General features: G+C 51.6%; 1 protein-coding gene across 3 annotated transcripts; it reads right to left on the reverse strand.

Moving 5' to 3' along the window:
• On the reverse strand, positions 1-25,150 carry Tnks1bp1 (tankyrase 1 binding protein 1). 3 transcript variants are annotated; one of them, XM_027422640.2, is made up of 12 exons: positions 25,019-25,150; positions 22,180-22,279; positions 20,603-21,227; positions 19,150-19,219; positions 13,756-15,102; positions 9,594-11,695; positions 2,772-3,141; positions 2,375-2,525; positions 2,130-2,266; positions 1,122-1,279; positions 856-929; positions 1-440 (listed from the first exon to the last, which is right to left on the reverse strand). In XM_027422640.2, exons 2-11 carry the CDS (start codon positions 22,262-22,264, stop codon positions 869-871), a joined length of 5,106 nt encoding a protein of 1,701 aa, XP_027278441.1. In that variant the 5' UTR covers positions 22,265-22,279; positions 25,019-25,150; the 3' UTR covers positions 1-440; positions 856-868. The 3 variants fall into 3 exon arrangements, with proteins under 3 accessions (XP_027278441.1, XP_027278442.1, XP_027278440.1); XM_027422641.2 differs by lacking the exon at positions 25,019-25,150 and adding an exon at positions 24,125-24,508; XM_027422639.2 differs by lacking the exon at positions 25,019-25,150 and adding an exon at positions 22,596-22,748.
• Between the last annotated feature and the right edge of the window lie 569 nt (positions 25,151-25,719).

Below are 25,719 nucleotides of genomic sequence, written 5' to 3' on the forward strand. Positions count from 1 at the left end.
CCAATTCCCAAAAAACTTTATTCATTGTTTCAAGTGGTAAAATGTCATTGGTCTCTGTGGGACATCTGGCGGTAGGGAGGGAGACCTGGGGTGGGGATTGGGATGGGGTCCACCCATTACAAAAATCAAAGGCTTTTATAAAAAATGCTATAAATTGGTATCAAAAGAAAACCCAAGGGAAGCTGAAGAAGGAAGCAGAGAGGGTGAAGGGAGGAGAGTGAGAGGACCAAAACCTCCCACCGCTAGGTAAGGGGAGCCGGCTGCAAAGGTGTGGGAAAATTTGGGACTGTGATACAAAGTGCATACATGTGCCTCCCAGACACTCCTCAGAAGCGGAGGGGAAAGGAGGCTGCAGTGTGAGCCGTAGTGGGGCTCCAGCTGTCTCCTCACTTGGGGACCCCACAGGAATGGCACTGCCTGAGACTGCCAGATGGAAGGACCTACATTGGGAGAGAGGACAAAGGTCAGAGAAGAGACAAGGCTCCTGCTTCTTCTGCCCTGTGGCCATCCTGAGTCCCTCATGGGAGCCCAGTGCTGAGGCTACTAGGAGCCCTACTAGGACCTCCAGTTAGGATCTCTAAACTGTATAGGCTAGCTGACCATACTAGGTCAACCACAGCAGTTGGGGGTTGTCCTAGCACACAGGGATACAGGTCAGGATGGAAGTCCCTTAACCTCTTCAATCCCAGGGTATATTCCAGCTCCATGAACCAAGGGACTTAACCAGGTCTCAGTTTGGCTTCACCTGTTTCTTTCCAGCCTCACAGAAAGAGAAACACTAAAGACTACAAGAGGGCACAGGACAGGGCCTCCCAAGTTCTCCACATCAGGCCCTACTCTCACCCAAGCCCTTACCCTTGGCCCCTGATCAGATCTTTTTCTTCTTTAGCTTCAGGGCTTGTAGCCAGTTGGGCGATGATCCTTCTGACCTGGAAGGCAGAGTGCAAAGGTCACAAAAGCAAAGTTTAAAGAAACTGGCTGTTGCAGGCCTGGAACCCCTAATTAATGTGAGGCAGCTCGACTTCCTCTCACAGCCTCAGTTTTCTACTTCTCCAAAGTGGGTTTCCTACTCTCAGGATAATACCTGAAGTTCAGGGGATACCTGGAACTCAGTGACTTACCCTGAGGATTTTTCTGGCTTGGGGGGTAATGTGAGGGGCTTCCCTAGCCCTGGGACCTTGCAGGACTTAGAACGCTGGACGGAGGACTCCTTCTGGCTTGATTTGCTCTCTGTCACCTCCCCCTCCTCAGCTGAGCGATTCCGGGAGCGCAGCTTAGCCTGGGAGATGCAGATGAAAGATGAACAGGCAGTAAGATACACAGGCCAGGCCTTTACCAAGAGGATGCAGCCCCCAGAACCAGGCCGGAACCCCTCTATCAATAGAAAGTCAAAGGTCTGCCTCCCTCAGAGCTGATCCTCATACCTTGAACATCAGAAAGATATTGGAGGAATAAAATTCCATAAACTAGGCTGAACAAAGAGTGATAACTTCCCACACCTATGCTTTTGCCTGTCTATCCTTTCTGCAGGCAATGTCCTTCCCACCCCAGAGCCAACTCCTGTGCCAACCTCAAGGCTAAGAGAAATGGCTTACAAGAAACCCTGCCCAAGCCACCTCCCATTCCCAGCTACAGTCAGGAAATAACTTCTTCAACCAAACAGCCCAGCCCATGGCTGAACTCCCCCCATTTATACCTACACATCTCTCTTCACCAGAGACACTCATGGGCATGGACCATGCCCACCCACCCCCAACCCCTAACTAATATGGTGGAGGCTATGAGATGAAAGAACATCCTGTTTTTTCTTCCAAAAAACTTGGCACACTGAACAAAGTTGAGCAGGGAACAAACGGAACCTTCCAGAATCCTCCTTAGCACAATAAGAAGAGATGGAAGAAGGGACAGATGGATAGATGGATGGACGGATGGATGACAGATAGATGGACAGATGGGTGGGTGGATGGACAGAGAGATGGACAGACAGACAGAAATGCTGGGTGGGTAGATGGATGGACAGACAGACAGATGGACAAAACAGATGGAGGACAGACAGATAGAAAGCAATGCTGGGTGCAAGGCTGGCAGGCCAGATGGCTGATTGTGTATATTGAATGATCAGATTGTACCTTCAAGGCTGATGGGCTCAGGCCAGGAAAGAGGTTGACTTTCAGCCCTTTGGTGCCCAAGGACATCCGTGTCCGGCGGCTCTGAGGCTCCTCCACTACCTCCTCATCTGAAGATGGCACCCGAGAAGTCCTCGGCTCTGCAAATGTCAAGGGGAGGGTATCACAACTTCAACAATATGCCAGAAACCACCCTTACCCACAACCAGACATTGACAGACTCCATTCAATTAATACACTGATCATACCTGTTGAATCTTGGAACAGCCGAGTATCCGAGTCTGCTGTCTCTGACAGACCCAGGGTACCCCCAGGCCGTATGGCTGGGGCCCGGTGTCCCCGCTTACGCCCTAGGTTGGCACGACTCCGATACATAGCACTATCAAGGATCTCAGTGTCCTGCTCAAAAAAAAAAAACCACCAACACCATTTACTATTGCTGAGCCATGCCCTGCTTCACCCCACAGGAGCCCCTCAACACTGAGGAGCTGATGGCTACTGCAGTTTCTTATTGCCATGAGGCACCCGCAGCCTGTGTCCCATGACTGTTCAGAAAAGCGCTGAGAATGGGGCTTTGACCCCATCATCCACATATCCTGACTCCTCCAAAAGCTCATCCACCACCGCAAGTCACCCTCCACTGACCTCTATGAAGGAGAAGTCCTCACTGGGGCAGCTGGGCAGAGGTCCTCTGGGAGGCCGCTGGGGGGGCAGAGCTGACCCCTGCTCATCTTGCCTAGCTCCCCCTGGAAGAGTCCAGGTGCCATCCACCTCTTCTACCTGGCTGGCTTCACCATCGGGCTGAGGCCTCGAGGAAGGCAAAGGGTCTCTGCTAGACTCCTCGGGCTCCCTTTGGCCAGCACCTGCAGTGGTTCCTTCCTCCTCCAACAGAACCCTGAGGCCTGAAGCTGATGATTCCCTTGGAGTAGTTGTCTTTGAGCTACTGGCTGTCATTATCCCTTCCAGAAGGCTCTGGGAGCCAGAAGGTGGGGAGCGAGCCAAGCACCTGCTGGGGCTGCAAAGGGGACAGGCCAGAAATCAAAGTCATTCACCAACCAGTGAGACCTCATTTCTCTTCCCTGAAGCACACAGCACACAAAGCAAGGGCTGAGTCTGCTTGGCTGCTTGGGAGGTCACAAGCTAGGCTTTCTCACATACTACAAGCTGGGTGTCCTTTATCTAAATGCTTGGGTCCGGTTTCAAATTTTAGACCTTTCCAAGTTTTGAAATATTTGCACATGCATAAAAAATGAGCTCTATTTGTGTGTCGATGCATAGGAGTATGTGTAGTGAAATGAACAACCTCAGACACCATTCCCAGTGCACACATGTGCACACCAGTGTGTGTGTGTGTGTGTGTGTGTGTGTGTGTGTCCAAGGACAACTTCTGGGAGTCAGTTCTCTTCTTCTACAAAAGATCAGACTTGGATAGTCACACATTGACAGTAAACACTTTTACCTGCCCAGCTCCCTTTTTCTATTGATAGGATCTTTCACTGGCCTGGAACTTCCATCAAGCAGGCTAGGATGGCAAGCCAGGAAGTCCCAGAAACCTTTCTGTCTTTGCCTCCCCAGCACTGTGATTACAAGTGTGCACACTACCACATGAAGCTTTCCTATTGGGTTCCAGGGACCAAACTCAGATCTGTAAACACTTTACTGACAGAGCTCTCTCTCCAGCCCCATAAGGAGCTATGTGGATAACAAAACCTAAACAAAAATCTCTGTGTCTCATATTTACCTTACACATGTAGACTTAAGGTAATTTGATGGTAATTTTGGTTTACCTGTACTTTGTGACCTGCCACTGGGGCCAGATATGAATTTCTGTGTGATATCATGCTGTGCTCAAAAACTTTCAGATTTGACGGAACTGGAGAGATGACTCAGTGGCTAAGAGGACTGAATGGTCTTCCAGAGAACCCATGTTCAATTCCCAGACCCCACAGGACAGCTAATTCTAGTTCCAGGGAATCTAACACCCTCTTCTGACTTCTACAGACACTGCATGCACATGGTACCCAGCAATACATGCAAACAAACCACCCATACACATAAAACACAAACAAACCACCCATACACATAAAACAAAAAGATAAGTAAATCTGCTAGGCAGTTTTAGCGAATGCCTTTGATCCCAACACTCATGAGGCAGAGGCAGACAGATCTCTGTGAGTTTCAAGACAGCCAGGACTACAAAGAGCAACCTTGTCTTGGGAAAAACAAACAAACAAAAAACCCAAATAAATAAATAAGTAAATCCAAAGAAAATTTTTTTAGAGTTTCACATTTTGGGTTTCAGATCTTTGGGTTAGGATAGATGCCTGTACTTATATCCTTGCACTGTAAATACCCTGTGTTTCTCTACGGAGTCACTAGGGAAGGAAAAAATAAAGACTGTCACCTGTCAGCATAGCGCCCAGCACTCAGGACATCCCAGAAATCACACATATTACTGCTGCTCTAAGTTACTGCGGTTCAAGCCCCATTCAGGAACATGTGCCTAGATAGTCACACTTCCTGGGATAAGCCAAGAGTCAGCCCATCTGCCTCCACTCTCATCTCATCTTCATACCTTAACTCTTTATCCCCAGCCTCACAGATCCTGGGCTTTCCAGAACACACCTGGGCACAACACACGGCCATCTTGGAACAAGTAGCTCCTTGCCCTGACCTGGAAAGTTTCTCAACACCTGTACTTTGATAGCCTCTGCAGAGCCCAGATCATCCTCTGAAGCCATCTTCCTCCCTTCCCAAACTCACACAGCTCTTCAGCTCTGAGAGCTATGGCTATAGGCGCCAACCTACACCGGTTCTAACCTAAAGCTCCAACCACCTTCGATCCTGTGTGTCTACCTCTACTGCCTGTCTGGGAGCTCCTCAAGGGCAAATCCAGGCTCCTTTTGTCTTTGTGCCCCCAGCATCTCTGGCCCAGAGATGCAACCACACAAATGTTTGCTGAATGACAGGTAGCACAGCAGTGCGGACTATACAGCACAGCAGTGTGACTTCTGTTCAATGCTCCCTCGGAACAAAGCACAAATACCAGGATGGCACCACCCACACCATATCCAGCTGCCACTCCCTAAAGCATGCTCACTCATCACACACCTAGGGCAGACCGGGTGTGTGCTGGTACCCACCACACTTACACACAGCTCAAAACCACACCCTGACACACGCAAGGGTAGTGAAGGCTAGCGGGCAATGCCTGGAAGCCAGACTACTAGGTAACTGGAGATACTGTAGAAGGTAAAGAATCATGGCAGGTGAGTCAGTCCTGAGCAGGAAGATGAGACAGGGACAGGGAGAGATGTGTCAGTCTGTCCTTCCATAAGCTGCTGACAGACAGGAATTAAAGCAGCATGGGAGGGAGAGAGGGAGGGAAGAGGTGGCAGAGGCTATACAATACAGGAAGACAGAGGACTCGAGAGCCTGGATGGCAGCCAAAACCAGCTCACCCTGAAGCCAGCTTAGAGTCAGGGAGGTGGCAACAAGAGGGCAGCAATGGTATCCACCCAGTCTGGACAAGAAGGCAGTTGAGATGTGAACCAACTGAGAAGGGATAGAAAGATTACACTCAGCCCACTGAAGGCAGAAGGTAGTAAGGGGCTTCTGAGAGGGCTCTCGGGATGGCATGGAACATGGCAGAGCCCTAGGAAATCAGTGTATACCCACCCAAGGGCCTCTGCCTTCTACATCTGAGAAACTTCCATACTGAGAGCCCAAGGCATCCACATCCTAAGGGCCTCCTGGCAGGACAGGAGGGACAGGAACCTGGGTACTAAGCCGACTAGGCCTACAGAGACTTAGGTTCTACCCTGAACCCATGCCAGCCTTGGCCCAAATTGCATGCCCAGTCCAAACCTCGGTTTCTTTATCTGTTAAACGGGAATCAAAAAAGTCCCAGAACTTCACTGGGCTTACTGGCAGAAAATAAGTGCTTACAATACGGTTGATACGTGAGAAACTACAAAGAAATTACAAAGATGGTCCTCGTCATTCTGATCAGAGGTTCCTGGCCTGAGAGGATGCCTCACCTAAACCTTCCACAAACATCACCCTATCTAAGCACCACCCAATCTGCCCAACGCCACCTTCCACCGATGCTTCACATGCAAATTCTGGGGACGCATCTGCCACATGTCCTGGTGTTTAAGGCTCAAAGACCTAAAATGAGGGGGCACCAGCGCCGGAGCTGGGATGATGCATTTGAAGGGCAAAGTTGGCTTTGATAACCAAAGAGAAACAGGGAAGGAACTTAAGAGAGGACAAGGAAGTTGGGACCCACAGGAACAGACAGGAACTCACAATCTCACTCCCACTCTGGGCCCCGGTATCTTCATCCCTGAAATGAGGTGCCTGGACTCAGTGATCTTTGTGTCTTCTTGGAGCTTACAAAGATTTCCAAATGGCTGTGATGATTTTGCATTGTGGAGTCCAAAGGACAGGAGCAAGGGATGGCCAAGAGACCAGAAAAGAGAGGATCCTGTGCCAGTGCCATCAGACTCAAAAGTACCACTGTCACCCTCTCACCAGGGTAAGATGGCCCTAGATCCAGAACAGCTCAGGCTCCCTTCAACCACTCACCTCCATGCTAGTTTGTCATAGTTATTCCTGCTAGCAATCCAACCAATGACCATCAAGGATATGTTTGCTCAACATGAGGTCCGAAACACAAATGTCCCCGAGGGACCTCCCTTTATGGACACTTCACATGCAAACTTGCAAAACAGATGCAAATGCAGGTATATATATATATATAATATATATATATATATATATATATATTTTAAAGCAATTACCACAGGCAACAGGGGTTTGTATTAATCACTTTACATGTGTTAACCTTCCTCATGAAAACTGCAAGACAGCCTGGAGTAAATTTCAATTTACATATGAGGATATGGGTCCTGAGAAAAGGCCATTGCTTCAGGTCACTTGCCCAGGGTCACAGAGGTGGGTAGAGAGAGATTCAGAATCAGCAGATGGGCCCCAAGCCAGATTACTCTGACCCATTCTTAAGGACTTCCCGATACAAAGGAAACCTCCAAATTTTTCCTGGAAGATAAGCATTCCACAGTGTATTAATTTCCCCATGTCAGATGCTCACAGCAGCAGCTCGACGGGCATTAGTCAGGGAAGTCTGGACAACTTGGTTCAAGTCCTAGATATGCTATCAGAAAAACACTCAGTCCCATGCATGGCCACCGAGCACACAGCTCTTTCCAAACACAGGACTGGCTTACTTCAGAACATGTCAGAAAACACGGCATCTACACAGGCCCTCCCAAACAATGATTTCCTTCCAGCTGTGGAAGAAACCTGTTTTCTTCTATACAACGAGGCTCTGCTGCCTGCATTCTGGCTAAACTCTAAGCTCAGGTGACAACACCAGATGGATCATGGTAGCATGTCCAAAAAAACATGGGTTCTTTGGGGTGTGGAGATTCAAGCAGCCTCCTTATCAAGGCCGTCCTCATGCTGCCCTGTCCTGTAAGGCTGCAGGGAGCACCCTCTCTCCACCCTAAATAACAGAAAAGAATGCCCCTCGCCCTCCTCAAGAACCAACCCCAGTGGGGCAGAGGGCAGAGCCCCACTCCTTGGTAATCTGTTTTGAATATAGTGGTCCTGCCTGAAAGCAGTTGATAGAAGGAAGTCAGAAGCCCATACTGCAGTCTCTGTGACCTTAAGCAGGTCACACCATCTCTCAACCTAACAAAAGGACAGGCTCAAAATCACTCTCTTGCTGCAAAGAGCAGTTGTGAAGATCAATGCACAGCTCAACACTGAAGCAGAGAGGCTGAGTCCCGGGAAGGGAAATGAGGACAGGCACATGGAACCCGTGCTCCCTCGTGCCAGGACTGCTGCTGGAACCCTGGGCCTCCCGGGTTAATTGGTAGCAACAGAAGCTCGGAGCCCAAACACTAGTCCAGGCTCACAGGAACCTACCCCCAACATTTAATTCTGCACATTCACACTCCACGCAGACTGCACTGCAACCTCAATCATTCCCTGTCTCCTTACCCAGTCACCTGAGAACACCCTTCCTCAGCTTCCCTTCCTAGCCCTATGCTTTCTCCCTCTTCCACCTCCATGACAAATGTCTCTCTCAACCCCCACCCAGAGCCTCTCTAGCCCCTTCCCAGTCCCTCCTGCTCTCCTCCCACTGCCATCTGCCCTTCCACTTAGAACAGCCCCCACCCAACACCTCCCTCTCCTTCCCTTCCCACAGGCCTAGTAGGAAGCTCCCACTCTGGGACTGCAAAGGGTAAAAGTTCTACACGCTAAAGAGAAGAAAACCAAATCTCAATGGATGGAAATGTTAACGAAAGACATGTGATGCCTTTTTCATGCCCTTCCCACAAGGTGTGGAATCACCTCGGTTGGTTTTAGAACACCCATGAGACAGACTGGTTGGTTCTTACCAGCCTACCACCCAGGAAAAGTTCTCTTTCTCAGGCAGTACCCCTTTAATCCCAGTACTCGGGAAGCAGAAGCAAGTTGAACTCTGTGATTTAGAGGCCAGCCTGGCCTACATAGCCAGTTTGAGGTCAGCCAAGGCTACACAGAGAGCCTGTCTCAAAAAAAAAAAAAAAAGAAACAAAAAACAAAAACAAAGAAGGAAGGAAGGTTAGTTGGTTTGTTTTCATTAACTTGGGGTTGGGTGTCAAGGTCACAGGGCTGGGACTTGGTTCTCAACAACTTCAGATTCCTTAACCACGGCTTTTCTGGGTGCTATGACAGAGCAGGTTAGATCACCTAGGCCAGACAACCAGTCATCACCCACAGGTCGCCTTCCACTACCTATATAAGCATTCTAGGAGCTCATTTGGCATCAGAGCTTGTGGCCTACAGAACTCACCAGAAACTAGGCTAAGAAGATAGCTCATTCGAACACTTGAGTACAATCCCCATATCCCATGTTAAAAAAAAAAAGTCATAGTGGTGTGTGCTTGTCATCCCAGCACTGGAGAGGCGGAGACAGGGTAATTTCCTGGGGCTCACTGGCCTGCCAGCCTAGCCTACTTGGCAAGTTTCAGAGAACTTGTCTCTAAAAACAGAGACAGGAATGATAGCAGAGGTAGTCATCCTATAGGCAGATAAGCTTGTCTATGTGCTCACACACACAGTGCACTTGTACATGCACACACAAAGAACTCACCAGAAACCACCAAAGATGTGACAGATTCTACTTCTCCTAGACAGCCATAACTCAGTCGTAGAGAAAGCCCAAAACATTAGTTGCAAAATGGCACCTCAAATTTCATGTCCATCCCCCCAAAAAACAATGCATCTAAGCTTTGTGTAAGTTTAACATAAAATGTAAAATGTGAAACTGCACATTCGCAGCCCTAAAGGACCCTGTTTTCCGAACATCACAGTGCATAAGGAAAGCTGGTTTTCCCTCCTCAGAAGGGGTACCTCTCACGCACTCCCTCCCAGTCCCCAGATGGAGCACCTTACCTGGCTCCCAAGCCTGGGGCTTCTCCTGTATCCATTCCAGTGTCTTCAGGGTGGGCCTCAAAGGAAGGTGATGCACTGTCTTCACCCTGTGTCTCTGGCCCACTTGTTTCCCCCACCCCCAGCTCCCTGGCCTCCAAGGGGTCTTCAGTCTCCAGACCAGGGGAAAAACTGCCACTGTTCTTAAGATCTGACTCTAGGCCAGGGCCCACTCTCCCCACCCCACACTCCCTAACTTCACTTGGGGCTCCACAGAGATTGAGGTTCCGGAGTCCCAAGTCCTGGGTCCAGTCCATCTGCCCAACTCCACAGCCCCGAGAACCTCCCGGCTCTAGGTCACAGGACACCTCCAAATTCCTCAGACCTAGATTGTCACCCCAGTCTACCTGACCCACCCCAAGTTCCCTGGGCTGTCCAGGGCTGCAGCCTGCCCCCGGGGCTATGTTTCTCAATCCAAGATCAGGTGTCCAATCTGCCTGTCCAACTCCTCGCTCTCTTGACTTGAGGAACTCTCCAGCCTCCACACCTGACCAGTCGGGCTGCCCCACACCACTCTCTCTGGCCTGGCTGTGCCCTCCTACCTCTCCCCGGCCTGGCAAATCTCTGCTTCTCACCTCAACATCAGAAGTCCAGTTCTTCTCCCCAACTCCCATCCCCCTGGACTCTTCAGAACCTCCAGTTCCCAAATGACTGGCCAGATCCCCATTGTTCAAAGCCAGGCTGTTTGACCAGCCCATTTGTCCCACAACGTTCTCTCTAGCCTCACTTGAGCACCCGGAACTCACACAGCTAGACACTTCCAAGTTCCTGAGACCTAGCTGGTCTGTCCAGTCCACAGCCCCAGCCTTTGTCTCTCCAGGAGGCACAAAGTCACCACCTCCCATCTTCTCAGAGGGGCCGAGGCCAGCACCACTTACTCTGTCATTGCCGATGATGCCAAACTGATAGCTACTCTCAGGAGCCTCCATATGTAAGTCCCTGCTCCAGTCCTGATGCCCTGGACTAAATGCTGCCTCCGACTGGGCTGCAACACCAAGGCTGAATTCCCCAGCCCAGCCTCGCTGCCCTATCTCTTTGTCCTCCAAATCAACGTTGCTCGGGCTCTGACTTCCTGCCTGCATTCTCCCCTGCAGCCCTGTGATCTCCTGGCTGGAATCACCATCTTGCCAGTTGCCCTGGTCTTTCTGCCTGTTGGTGCCATCTAGCAACTTAGGCATACTGGGGCTCAGCAGGCCCCCAGATTCTCCTTCCTCCAGCTGGCCTGTGTCCCTGCTGGCCTCATGAAACCGGTCTTCACCACTTGGGGTCTTCTTCTCAAACTCCTCGTCCTGCTGCTGAGCTTCCTCAGGGCTGAACCCAGAGCTCAGAGTTCGTGCCCCAAATCCTCTGTCCTGTGAGCTGAGGGCCCTTGAGCCACCGCCACTGTAATCCTGTAGCCAAGAACTCGACCCAAACTCCTGATCTTGCTGGGCTGAGGCCTGGCTGCCACGGATGTCAAGTAGAGAATCACGCTTCTCAAACTCCCGGTCCTGCTTCTCAGCATCTTGGCTGCTATAGCCACTGGAGAGGTCCTTCATCCCTAATTCTTGACCCTTCTCATCTGCATCTCTCTTCTCAAACTCCCAGTCTTGAAGGCTGGCATTTCGGGTGCTGAAAGAACCCAAGGAGTCTCTCTTCCCGAACTCCTGGTCCTGGAGCTCTTTGTCATGGCTGGAGTAAGTGCTCTGGGAGTCCCTCTTCCCAAATTCCCATTCCTGTGGATCAGCCTGCACGCCCTGAGTGCCAAGCTGAGCTGGCTTGCCCACTGCCCATTCATGGACAGCCACTTCGTTCTCATCCTGGCCAGCACTGGCTCCTATCACCTCTTGGCCAACATTGCATCTGCTGGCCCACTCCCTATTGCTTCCCTCCCCAGATCCTTGCCCACACTTGCTACTCCAGTCTCTACTCCCAAGGCCTGGGTCTCCACCAGGGCTCTTGCTTCCCAGGCTGTAGTTCTGAGGAGCATCTTGACACCAGCTAGAAGGACCAAAACTGCTGGGACGTGAATCTGCTGCAACCCCAAATTCACTCTGCAGGTCTTTCTGGGCCCAGCCAAGGAGTCCCTGGGGAAGGGAGAAGGGGGGAAAGAATGCTTAGAGTTAATTGAGGAGGGAGTCAATCCAAATTGAGAATGATGGCTACCTAGAGAGTGCCTCAGAGCCCCACTCTGGCAGAAGAATGCTGTCTAGGTTTCAGCTGTGTGACCTTGGGCAAATCACTTAACTGCTCTGGGCCTAAAGATCCTCAACCTTAAACAGATAATTTCCACTACATGTGACTTCGTGAGAGGATCAATCAAGAGCATTTAAACAGCCTGGCCACATGAACACTGAGTTGCACAGTCCTGTGATCATGTTTACAGCCCTTGGGCAAGACCTGGCTAGCTGCCAGGAGAAACCCTGCCTGAAGGAGAGGCCTAAATAGGAGACTGGAAGGAGGGGGCACACTGTCAATGAAGGGGAACTGATTTGCCACTTACGACCACCCAGAGCTCTTCTTAGCCCCCATAGCACCCAGGCCCTTCTTCCCCTCTACACAGCCTTCCCCAGGAAGACTCCGCCCAGAAAACTCAGGGCACAAGGCTCCCTGCACCCCCACCCAACTTTCCCTGACTCACCCCAGAGGGCGGGCGGGCTTGGGGCTCAGGGCTTCGGAGCCTGCCAGCCTCGTCCCGAAGTGCCGCGTTGGCCAGTAGCCGTTCCAGGACAGACATACTGGCTTCCCTCTCCCCAGGCCAAGCCATGCCCCCCACCTCCCTACTGACCACCCTGGGGCTGCTGGGTGAGCCAGGTACCAGGACAGGGCTGGGCTGCTCCCTAACCAAGACCTGTCCGACAGCTCTGGCTCCCTCCTGTCCTGGCGCGGCTCCCCGACTCTGGGAGCAGCTGCAGTTCTGGCAGCCCCGCCCAGAAGCCAATTGAGTCACTCACATCCTGGGACAGACACACCTACTGCAGGAGTCAGTGTGGTGTTAACCCCTTCCTCCTCCTCCAAACTCCAGAGGGGCGGGGTGGGGGGGCGCTCCTCCTTGCCTCCAGCTCCACCCCACCCAGTCCAATCCAGGGTTGAAAAATGTGTCTCAAAAGCCACCTGGATTCTAGCCCTTAAATGCAGAGGCAGCCTGGTATGAGAAAAGGCACAGAGCCTACAACTGGGCTGGTCCTGGCTTAGGCCCAGCTACCAACTTGCTGGGTAACTCTGCACAGGACACCACTTCCTCTGCGCTTTGGCTGCTGGTCTACAAAACAAATCTTGAACTCAACTCAACGGTAATTCCAGTTGTAAAAGCCAACACTTATAAACTTTATAATGAGCCCAACACTATCCTCAGTACTTTACATGTCTTAACTCATTTAATCATCTCATTCTCTGAGGTACAGCCTATCACAGTCATCACCATTTTACATACACAGAAACTGAGGCAGAGGGTAGAAGTGTATCTGATTCAAGGTTACACCTGGGTAAAGAATTAGTAGTGCCAGCTGAGCATGGGTAACATACCTATGCTATCAGATGAACCCAGGCCCTCACAGCCTGCCCAACTTTCCCTTGCATAATATTCCCAGGAATAACAGGCTACACATTGCCTGAAACTGTTTCTCCATTTCATTATAGGGAAGACGGCTATATCAGGAAAGTGCTGACAGCACAAGCTTCAAGCACACAAGCTTAGATCCCAAGAGTTTTGGGCACAGGGGCAAGGGTCTATAATCCCCGAGATGGGGAGGCAAAGACGGGAGGATCTCCACAGCTCACTGGCCAGCTAGCCGGCCTAGGTAAATGGGTGAACTGTAGGGCACAGTGAGACCCGTCTTAAAAAATAAGGTGGACAGAGATGCCTGAAGTTGGCCTGGCTATGCACGCACGCACGCATACCACTAAGAAAGGACAAAGTTTACAATTAAGGTTCACTCCTAAGACTGCTCAGCTAGTGCATGCTGGGGTCAGGACTAGAACTCAACAGCTAAATTGTAAGCACTGCCCTAGGCCGCCCTGATAGAGGCTGCAGAAATAGGAGGTGTGGGTCCATAGCTGGCTTGTACTCCAGGGTCTCCGTGTTTAAAGAATGAGGGCAACCCAACCCCTACACCTGATGCCTCATCCCTCCCTATGTCCACCTTACCTCGGAGCAGGTGCTTGGTGACTGTATATCCTTTAGCTCAGATCCAGCTGCCCGCCTTGCACTGCCTGAGTTGGGTGGTGGTGATGCCAAGAGATCATCCAGCCATCGTGAACTTCTTTCAGGGCCTGTAGGCTCTGGGGACACCCTACATGGGTCCTGAGCCTCTGTCCTGGGTTGGGTGGTCTCTGCCCAGCCTAGGGTCACCACCTCCTCTTCAGAAGGCAATGCCTGCCCGGGATCAGGTACATCAACAAAGAGGATGCAGGGTTGGTCAGGGGGTGTCGGCTGCTGCTGTCCCAGTACTGGCTCTAGCATAGGCAGGGCTGCTTCCTTGGTGGCCAAGGCGATAGGAGACTCTTGCCCAGCCAGTGGCTCCTGGTCCTCACAGCTCTCTTCTGCCTGCCTTAAGGTTGTTCCAGATGGGCCCTCAACTGGAGGGGGAAGAACAGCCGGGGACTGGGGCTGACTCTCTACATCATCTCTCTGGGGTAGGGAAACACCTGGATCATTTCCCCTAACCCCAGAAATGGGCCCTCCTGGACTCTCTGGAGCCAATGGGGCTCCTGATCCCTGCTGGGACACTCCTTCTTCCCTGCCAGATACTGCCCAGTTGCCAGCCTCAGCAGCCTCCGCAGCCTCTGCAGCCTCACTGGCTTCTGTAATGGGGGATGGGGGTGGGGAATCTAGCCGCCACACACCCAGACCTGAGGGCCTTGTGGGGAAGGTCCACTCAAATGACTGTGACAAGCTCCAGTTAGACTCTGTCCCACTTCCAAAAGGACGATCTAAGGCTGACTGGCTCCCCTGGTCTTGGGGCAGAGCAGCCAGTGAGCCTCCCAGCTTCTCTTGGTCCTGGCTAGGTGGCCGAAGCACCCCTTCTGAGAATCGGCGCTGAGCCAGGCTGCTGGGACGGGGTTCTGTGCAACTCCTGGCTGCTGCCTCCTCCCCACATGGGAACGTTCGTGTGAGGTCTGGCAGCTCAGCCCCCTCAATCAGGGGTTGAGGCAAGACAGCTGGGGGCTGCTCTGGGCTGTGGTGCCCTGAGACTGTCTCCACAGGAGAGCTATTGGGTCTGAGGGTTTCTGGGGCTGCCTCAGCAGGTAGCTCTGAGCTAGGGGAATGACAGGGATGCTCATCAGGCAAGGATGCTGGAGTCACAGGGAGGCAAATTGAAGCCTCAGAAGCTGCAGGACTCTGAGTTTCTGGAAATTGAGAATGGTGGGGAGAACTCTGGTGGCTTGAAAGCCGGGGAGACTCTGAGGCTGGGACGGAGACGTTAGCAGGGAGTACTGTGCTGGTACAGCCTCCATGCTCTGAAACAGAGTCTGGACTTGGGGTCTTGGAAACCTGCAAGAGAAAGATCAAGAGTTGATACTCACTTCTCAGCTGGGTCCAAGCTCATAAAGACCTCGGGTCAGCTGGGAAAGTCCCAGGAGGTGAATTAAGTAGAACTCCTCCACCAGGTCATCTCCCCAGAAAAGTTACCCAGCTCTATTCACTTGGCATCATTATTAACTATTTCAGTGGTTCAAACCCAACCCAAGGCTCACCTAAGGATCTCCTCCAAGAGGCTACAGTTTGGGGGCAAACAACACATGCTGTATAAATGGAAGAAGAAAGAGGGAAATCTGACCATCTAGCATGAATGAACGGGAAAGGGCTCGCCTCAGAGGACTACAAGTCTACTTCAAGCCCAGAGCATCTCCCAGGAGCATCGTCAAGTAGAGGAATAAAGTTCCATTCTCTGCTCTGGGTTACCCACGGGCCTCAGCACTACCCAAGGAAGCACAGAGGCTGTGTGCTCAAGCAAAGAATGATGGAAGTCTTCAAAGGCACATGGCTTCTAGGCATCCCAGTACTGACTACCTCCTGTAAGCTGAATGTCCCCTTCCTACAGGGTCTCGGGTTCCCACCTGTGCTCTTGGGCTGATGCCAATGTCCACCTCAGAGTTAGATAAGGATTAAAAAAGATTTGTGAATATGGGCCCTGGGTATTAAGAAAGAAAGAAAGAAAGAAAGAAAGAAAGAAAGAAAGAAAGAAAGAGAAAGAAAGGAGGGAGGGAGGGAGGGGGGAAAGAAAAGAAAAGAAAAGAAAAGAAAAATCCAGCTGTGGTTCCTGAGAGCAGAGAGAGGGGATGACACCAGGGAAAGGAAAGGGGTGGGGACAGAGGTGGCACCAAGCCCCTGATTCTCCAACACTGTGCCATTCTGCCTGCCCCCCCCAAAAAATTAAATGAATACTGATATACTAACACTTGTTCTGGTTTCTGTGCCCTACCACTTGATATCATGACCCCTAGCCACTGCCGCCAATGTCACTGCCTGGTGGATCTGTCTGACAGAAAGAATTCTACTTCTTCTCTATCCCCATTCTCCTTCTCTAAAACAATCTAGTTCCCAAACTGGTGCCTTTAAACTGTACCATTAATGCCCCTCTTCTTTGTCAGTCGTCTGAAAGCCACTTACTCCTTGGAAATAGTAGCCCCTGGGTTATTGAAAGCCTCCCAGTACCACTTTTACAGTTCACAGTGGTTTCAAGAGCCGAGTCAACTCTTCTAGCATCCTGATTCCCAACGCTTTGATTCATTGCCCTACATTCTTCTGAGGCCATACATTTAGCCCTGGTCCTTCCCAAAAACATCATCATCACTGCCTTCAGTCTCAACTTGAAGTCTGCTACCAGCCCATCCCATTTCCTATTTGTCCTGCTCATTCTTTTCATGTTCCCAACTCTCATTCTTCAACCCCTTTGGGAAGCAAGGGTCAGTAACCCTACTTCCTTCTCGCAGCTCCATCCCTCCTCCTAGTCCTCAGTTCTCTTGTACCACTATCCACAGTTGCCTTTTACACAACACAAACCTCAACACCCTCACTCTCTGCATCATACTGTTTTAAGCTGTTTAAACGCAGCTCTCCGCCAACCCTGGCACCCGGGCAGCTAGCTGTGGCTGGAGGAAAACACAGCAATGACAGCTGGCCTCACCTCAGATTCACCACTGACCTCCAAGTGCTTCCAGAGTGCCCACCAATCCTAGTGTAGTTCCTTTCCATTCACCCAACAAACAACTTATTTATAAGTCTCTCCTCAAACCTCCAACACAGCTCTCAGCTGCTGGCCTTGCTTCCTGTTCCCTCAGAACAGAAAAGAACACCCACATTCTGCACTCCTTCCTATCCACCACCAGAAGCAGGGAAGCCTAAGGACTTGGTTCCCCTTCCATGACCATGCAGTGTCCTTGCTCCAGGCTAAGGACAACCCCTCTTCTCTCAGCCTGCATCATTGATTTCTCCCTCCCCACTCAACCAATCCCACAGCACACCAACTGCTCTACTTTCTTCTGTCTTAACAGAAAACAAGAGAGAGAGAGAGAGAGAGAGAGAGAGAGAGAGAGGGAGGGAGGGAGAGGGAAAGGGAGGAGAGATCACTTCTGGCCACACCTCTCTCTCTAGCTACCATCTGTTTTCTGGAAAGCAAGCACAGCTTACCTTCACTATACACAGCTCCTCCTGCTCCACCTCTCCTAGATTCACTCCAGACAGGCTTTGTCCTTCACACCTTGCACCTGACCACTTGCCAAGGTCACCGAGGACCTCCCTTGTAGCTAACTCCAATTGATGCTAACCAGAGGCAGCCCAGGAGAGGAACTGGCAGCCTGCTGGCACACCCCTGCAGTCCTCCCTGCCTCCACTGCTGTGCTTCCTTCCAGTATACCACTTACTTCTGTGGTGACCTAAGTCAATACCACCACCATCTCCACACTGATAACCTCTAAGACTTCCCTTCTCCTAAATGTCATCACACTCTATCCAATCATCCAACTGACATTTCCATTTGGATGTCTAAAGAGCATCATGAACTCAACAAACTCAAAAGCAAACTCCTTATATGTCTCCCAGCTCTGCTTTGCCTTTAAAAGCCCCCATCTTATTAAGTGGTAACCTCATCCTTCAGTTGCTAAGGCCACATGTCTTGGGGTATTCCTACAGTCTGCATGTTCTCTCCCTTCCTCCTCAAAAAAGACTCTGACTGTCCCTTCTCTATCACCTCCACATTTCAATCCAGATCTGACCACTTCTCACCAGCTCCAACAACTGCCTCTAGGGCCCAAGGCATTACCATCTGCATCTCACTGATCCCTGCTGCTATTCAGAACTTCCCCGAAGGCCCCATCTCCACTTTTTTGTTTTGTTTTGTTTTTGTTTTTTTGAGACAGGGTTTCTCTGTAGCTCTAAAGCCTGTCCTCGAACTCAATTTGTAGACCAGGTTGGCTTTGAACTCACAGAAATCTGCCTGCCTCTGTCTACCGAGTGCTGAGATTAAAGGCATGTGCCACCACCGCCTGGCCTCTGCAGCTCCTTCTTAACCTAAGAAGTAAGATGTGTCCTTACAACTGTGTCCTCAGAAGCAACTTTCTCTAACTTCAAACTGTTCAGTGGTTTCTTCTCTTTGCTCAAGCCAAAGTCCTTGGCGGCCTCCAAACCTCGCCATGTTGTACTTTTGCCTCTTGAGCCTCACTATTACCCAGTTCTCCTCTCACTGCGGGCCACCCCCCCCCCCACTTGCCCCAGACTTCTTGGCTTCTTTGTTTCTGCATATGCTGAGTCCACTGCCAAGAACGCTGTTCCTCACACACCACACCGCTCACTACCTGAGCTACATAGGGAGGACTTCCCACTTCCCTCACCCAGCAAGTGACCTTCCCAGTTCTCCTAGCATGTTTGCAACACCTTGTATATCTGCCAGTTTAAAGGATGTCTACCTTAGCGTCTGACTGGCTCCCTTTGGAAGGTGAGGTCCTTACAGCAGACACAATGCATATTTTGTTCTCTGATGTCCCAACACATAGCATACAATTACACAGAGTAAGGTCTCTATTCTGGGGCATGTGGGACAGCCTCTAGCTGACAATGGCTCTCTATTCGAGGGCCATTTTTGACATGGTTTGCTCAGGAAATTAGGCTCCATCAGGGAGAAGAAGGAATGAACAGGAAGCCCAGACTTTCCTCTTTCTGAACCCAGAAGTAACGGCATAGCCAGGGAGGATTCTAGAGTCAGACACTTCAGGTCCTGCTTAGGGCCAAGTGAATTACTTAGCCTGAGTCCTGGAATCTCAAAAGGGGCTTAAAGGCCCTACTAGCTAGAGTGACCAAAAGAACTAACTTGGCTAATATTTCTAGGACATGCCCAGCACACAAGAGGGGCTTAGTCAGTGCTATGGGTGTCATAAGCACTGCTCCTAATCATCATGATCAACCATACTTAGCCACCGTGACGACCAGGAACACTGGCCTGGGTCTCAGTTTCCCCATCTAAACTCTGAGAGCACAAGAGGTGATCTTGACTCCCCAGCTCTGCTTTACTACAGCTGTGTTCACAACACGATGACAACTCACATGGGTAGGTGGCTCAGAGCTAGTCAGCTTAGCCAGGTCCCCGTTCATTGCCAGGCTAGAAGTCAGGCTCCTGGGAGGAAGAGAGACAGAGGGAGAGAGAAAGAATGTTGAGGTCTGACACAAAACAGAAAAGGGGGGGGGATTTGCCCAAGCAATTTTAACAGCACCCAAAGGTTAAACACCCCAGGGCTTACTCCTGAGGTTGGCCTGGAACCACTTGGGATAAGGAAGTTAGGGAGTGCCCAAATGCCCAGAACATAACTCCCACTCCCTTCCTGCACACACAGGTTTAAGTCCCCTCACCCTCCTTTTAGGAACAGTATCATGTGTGTCCAGATCAATGAGGGATCCCCAAGAAGACAATGTCTCCCTCTCCTAGTCCCTAAGGGGTTAAAATCCTTCTCTGGCCAGAATGTAGCTAGTCCTGGCAGCCCTACTGATATTTCTTGAACGATAGCAGGAGGGAGGGGATGGTGGTGATTTTCCAATACTGAACCCTTCATGGATGGAGGGATGAATCCAGTCTGGGAAGCAGCATGGCCTCCAAGTAGCACCGGTCCTGGATATGAAAAGGTTAATCTCCCAGCCCAACCACCAGGTGTTTTCAGGTGAGAGAAGGGAAAGCTGGAGGGTAGGGCAGGGCAGGGCAGGGCAGGGCCTTCAGCTACTGGCTCAGCCCAGACCACAACAGGCCTAGCCTCTACAGTCAGGAGACAGAAGGCAACCACTGGGCCTAGCTGTGTATGCTTCAGGCCGGTGCTCATTTGCCTGAAGCCTTGGGTGACCAAATTCCTCACCTCCCTCCCATGCCTTGTGTCCACTAACCCAAGAAGCACCTCCCAGCCAGCCTTCCTTTACATGCAGGTGGGCTATGGATAAGAAATACATGATGGGAAAATGTCTCCAAATAGAAGAAATCTCTATGCAGAAATTAGCTGAAGCTGCATTAAGACCTGTTACTGTCTCATTTCTCCCATCCCACTCCTCAAAGGCTAAAACTGTGCCCTACAGATCATGAGAGCCAGCAGTTAAGATCACAGGTTTTCAGAATCACACAAAGCTGAATTCAAACTGAGAGACTGTAGGAAGTCACTTTGGAGCCTTGGTTTTCCAGTCTCTAAAATGGACGTAACAGTCCCTTCTTCCAAAGAACATGGGTATGTATTCAGTGACTACAAACTGGTCTACTGAACCCGATGACTCTTTGGCACAATGTGCATCAGCTCTTTATAAAGAGAATTATGGTGGGCTGGGGATGTAGCTCAGTGATAAAGCACTTGTTGACACTCAAAGAGAGAGCATAACACCATCATTTGCTACAGAGATGCTCTGGGACACAGACTGGGTTGATCTGTGTTCATATAATTAATCTAACAGTGAAGGCAAACCCCTAAACTGGAGCCCACTTGCTCCCTAGCCCCTTCAAAATTTCTTACCTCTCCTTAGCCCTTACCTCTCCACGGGAGTCTTGCTATGTTCTTCCTGGCATTCTGCTGGAGACTCTGCTGTCCCTTCCTGGGATGGGGCCTTGGCAGGGGTCTTATCATCCTCTCTGAGTCCAAGGGTACCATAGGTCCTGGGGCCATATCGAGAGCTTCCATCATGATTAAAAGTGAGGCGGGAGCCCCAGAGGCGGTCAGGGCTAGCAGGGATCTCCTTCCGAGGCTGATCCATCTTAGCCAAGATCTCTTCTACTGTACTGGCTGCAAACCGCTCAGAGGAGGGACGGAAGGGGGCAGGGGCCTTTCGCACACCTCCCAGGGCAGTACACCGAGCTGGGGGTGTTAAAGGAGGTAAGTCTTCTTTCCCAGCGTCCTCTTTCCCAGACTCTTGGGTAACTTCTCCAGCAGGTGCGTCAGCTGTAGGCCTTGGTGCAAATGGGAAGGGACGCTTGCTGACACCATAGGGCTGGGGTCCTGCCAGCATGTTCATCTTCCTGGCAGAAGGCAGCTCAGCCAGGGGACCCCGAGGAGGCCGAGGCCCAACAGGAACCAGGAGGCTAGGCTTGGCAGGCAGAGCTGGCTTGCTGGATAAGGCCCGGGGCTTGGGCTTAACAGGGGGCTTGGCCCGAGGGTCACCTATCAAAAGGAAGGATTCATTGGAACTGTCAGAAGAATCATGAAACAAACTTTGGTGACTCCTGTTGCACCAAATCTCCAACCCTCCAACCTCACAGGGTGTCCTTCTAGGTTCTAGCACGCACTGCTTGTTCCATGATTTTTTACATCCCAGATGTAGCCTACCTTTTCCAAACTTACACAATGTTTACAAGTTCCCCTTCTTAAAAGCTATTTATGGGGGCTATAACACCTTCTTTCTCTAGCATCCTATTTTGTACCTAGCACAGGTTCCCATCAAATAAATGAGCAAATGAGTACATTCATCGGCCTGACCCTAGGAGGCAGTCAGCCTGGGAACCCAATTTAGCCCTATTTCTTTATAGGGCCCTATGTACCGTATTTCCATAGTGAACTGTTGATCCTAGCTGAGCTCCCCGTGTCTCCCTGCACACTCCCAGGCCACCTCCTCAAGGTCATCTGGTTCATGATCAGGAATGCAAACTTATTATTGACCTATGTCAAACAGAAGTAAATCTACCACAGGAAGAAATGGGGGGGGCAGAAGTCTACCTTCTATATAAGGCATTCTAATGCCAAATAAAAGACCTTGGGAATTACTCATGGCCACAACCCTTCTATAATAGAATCCTGTATCACCCACTCATTCAGCTAACCATTAAAAAAAGTCTAGACAGGGAGAAAGAAATGTAGTCCACCTCTCCTGTGCCTCAGTGTCAGCTTCTCAAAGAATTACTGGACCCATCTCAAGGATTCTGCTTTCATACCGGCTGGAGATCTATCTCACTCTCACCAGGTCCCAAGGCCCTTCAGCACTCATCTCACACTGGCTGCCTCTCACCTCAACACAACTGTCACTCAACTACCTGGCAGGACAGAATAGGGGTGCAGCCTCTACCCTCTCCACCCTCCCAGTCACCAGCCCCACCCTGCACCCATCACCCATTGGTACCTGGCTCAGAGCCAACAGGCGCCAGCTCCTCCCCCATCTCCGGGGGCAGTGGGGAAGCCATGGCCGTGCTTTCCCCGACTTTCATCACATGTGGCAGACCCTGTTTGAGAAAGGAGAAGCAGTATAAGTTGGGGTGGTTGTCGACCCAGGAAAGGGGGAGGTGGAGAAGGAAAAGAGCTGGGCGAGTCAACAGGCTTAGCCAAGGAAGTCTATTTCTAACCCAGGCTGTGTGGGACAGGAAGAGAGAACTCCAGGAGGAGGTCGGGGAGGTCCCCACAGGCGGGGTGGGGAAGGACCCCACAGCCACATCCTTGCTACAACTCTCCAACTCTTGGCTCTGAACCTCAGAGATCTGGAGCATGAGAGCCACCTCACTCACAACATCCCCAAGCACCCTCCTGTGACACCCTACTTACAGTTCCCAAGACACCCTTCTTGGTCAGGCAGCCCCACTAGAGGTATCCACTCCAGGCGGGGTAAGAGGGCCGGAAAGTCTCAAGTCTCGGGAATCACCTCATGGGAGACGGGAAAAACCCGCTCCTCCCCGACCTGGGGCTCCGCCCCACTGCCGCCCCCCCCTTCCCAGTCTCCTCCCTCCCTCTATGGGCTGGGAGTGGCTCCCTACCCCCTTCTCCCCATTCTCCTTTCACATCCCTGCCCCCTCCTCCTTCTCTCAGAGCTGTCTCATCCAAACACGGGGAAATAAGAAATAAAAAGTAAACATCTGGAATACATTTTTTTCCTTTAATTTCTCAATCGTTTTGGCTTCAGCTTGGAATTTGATGAGGTAAAGCCAGGGCCTAGTCCTGTTACCATAGCAATGGCCTCCCACTGGATTTCCAGGGCCTAGCCAAAGGGAAGGAGGAGCCGGCCCAGGATGGGCAGGGAGAGGACAGACTGGACTTGATTGGGGGGCGGGGGGTGGGGGTGGGAGGCTTGACTTGGAGGAAAACTCCTCAGGGTCCAGCCTTCCAGGACAGTCAGGGAGGGACCTGCATAGACTGTGAAATAGGAATATGTGTGGATCACTAGCCTGGAAACGGCCAGAAGGAGTTTTGAGGGACCAGAAGAAATTAAACCAGATGACAGCCACATAGTAGTAGCCTGTCACATGAGCTTCTGAATCTGATATTAACAGATTTAACAGCTAAGTGGGTCTACCATTTTAAAGCTGTGTGACTTTTCCCTATCTGAAAAATGGGGTATTAAGACTTGAGTTTCAAGCCAAATAATGCATGCAAAATACCAAGCATGGAAGTGATAAGTAACAGTTGGCCACTATTAATGTGACTACATTCGGAGTCACTAATGAGCTAACTAACATCCTTGGTAACCACCTATAACTCTCCCCCTACCCTAGGCTGCATTCCTAGACCAGTCCTTCATGACCCCAAGTCATCAGTTCTTCAGGCACTCCACCTCCTCAGTTCCCACCCTGGGTGCTGATGCACCCTCCCACCCACAAGGCCCCCTCAGGCTCTGCTACCTGATGAATAGCAAGCACTGCCCCTGAGGTTCAAAAGCAAGGGAGAAGCTGCCTAACACACGGAATGCACACAACCCTGGAGGGGCAACCCAACCCTCACTGTGTTGCAACCTCAAAGTCCCTTTCCCACTCCAACTGGTCTGAGAAGATAGCTCTCAATGCTAAAAACGACCTGTGGTGCCCAGTCTTTGCAAAAGGCATCCCCATCCCCTTGACCCTGTCCCAGCTTATTTCGAAGAGGGTATGGAGAGAAACTGTGACAATGTCAATCTCTGATCAGCCAATTACCACGGGCTGTGCGTGGGAGAATAACGTGTGTGGGGGGGGAGGGGGTGACAGGAAAAAATAAAATTAAAAATACACAAGATTGCTTCCTTGTCCTTGAACATTATTACAAGGGATATGGTGTGGGTGGTTAGAAATGAAGAAAAACTAGTCTAGAAAAAAAAATCCTCTCACCTGTGGGCTTGATGGACACCTCTGAGGTTATAAGGGGCTGCAGAGATGAAGACAGAGGAGGTGGCTACAGTAGAGAGGCCCCAGCCAGGAGCCCCAGGAAACCAAGGCCATGGCCTCAAGCTGCAGAATCGCAGTGCCTCAAGAACTCCGCACCCTTAATGGTCTAGGGAAACCAGACAGCCTTGGGAGTAAAGGCTGCCCCCAAAGGATGGGAAGGCACTAGGCAGCCTCAGTCCTGGGCAGGCAGGCACCCTAAGGGCCGGCAGGGTCGTCCCTAAAGGTCTCCTGCTGAATGTGCGACTAGTGCGACCAGGAGGGTTAAGTGTTGGAAGAGGGAGGGCCAACAGGAAGGCGGAACAGCCCAGGGCAAGGGGCTGTTTGGAGGGCCTCCGTGGGGAGCTTACGGACATCGAGCGGCCAGGCGAAGAGGAGGAGCAGATGAGGGTGGAGGAGGAGGGGGCGGCAGCAGCGGGGACAGTGAGAGATGCCAAGCAGCCCGCGAAGGAACAGACCGAGGACTGGCGAGGAGGACTGTGAGGGCGGCCTGGGGTGGCTGGGGGCGTGCCATGAGAGTTGAGGAAGAGGGCCGGTGAAGGCAGGAGGGGGGGGTCCCTCGAGTAGCTCCGCCCGCCCCCGGCCCGGCCCCGCCCCACCCTCGCCTCTCCCCGCTTTCTTCTGGCTCCCGGCACGAGTGCTCTCCACCCCCGCACACACGCTCCAGCTCCGCAGCGCCCCCGCGTCCCCAGGCCCTCGCAAACTTTCCTAGTGACCCCCCCACCACCATCGCCGCCGCCCCAATCTGAGGTCGGGACTGCTAGGCGCCCGGTTCTTTCCATGCCCTTCCCCGCCCCCATCCCCGGACCCCGCCCCCTCCGGCCGTCGCCGCACACTCACGCGCTCCCCGGGACGGGCTCCGTTCGGCTAGGCACCCCGACGCCAGTGACCGCTGCTGCCGCTGCCGCCACCGTCACCGCGGGACCGAGCCAGTGCAAGCCCCGGGGCCCCTCCCATAGCCCCGCCCAGGGACACGCCTCCATGCCGTTCATGAATATTCATATAAGAATCCGTGAGAGGGAAGCCGAAGCTGAAACAGAGTCCGGCCCACGAGATGCAAACAAGCACAGCTCGCACATAATTATTCATGACCTTGTAAATGAGGAGCCGGTCCTGATTCAGACTTAGGCGAAACTGACGCAATTTTACCCCAGCGCCACCGAGATGACTGCCTAGAGAGGAAACCGCTCTGGACTGCTTTCCCTAAGCCTACACTGATTACAGCACCATAGAGCGCGGGCAGCACGAAGGGAACCGCTGGCGGACTGAACAGGCTTCCTGTTACACCTGAGTCTTCCTGGGAGCGCAAGCGACGTGGCCACCCGTCGTGTATAAATTCAGATTGAAAGCCACAGTAGAAAGTGGAGTAGCTTTTTCCCTCGTGTTATCTGTTTAAGAGCTCTCTTAGATACACTTCCCAAACATGAAATTTTGTAGCCCTCCCTTCACACACTTAACTTCACTCACACACTACTCATCCTCCTGACTCAGGTTTCCACTCCCTGCACTAGAAAGTCGATCCTCATTCTATTACCTCAAGC

This window comes from Cricetulus griseus, chromosome 6 (genome assembly GCF_003668045.3).
Source record: "Cricetulus griseus strain 17A/GY chromosome 6, alternate assembly CriGri-PICRH-1.0, whole genome shotgun sequence".
NCBI classification, from domain to species: domain Eukaryota; kingdom Metazoa; phylum Chordata; class Mammalia; order Rodentia; family Cricetidae; genus Cricetulus; species Cricetulus griseus.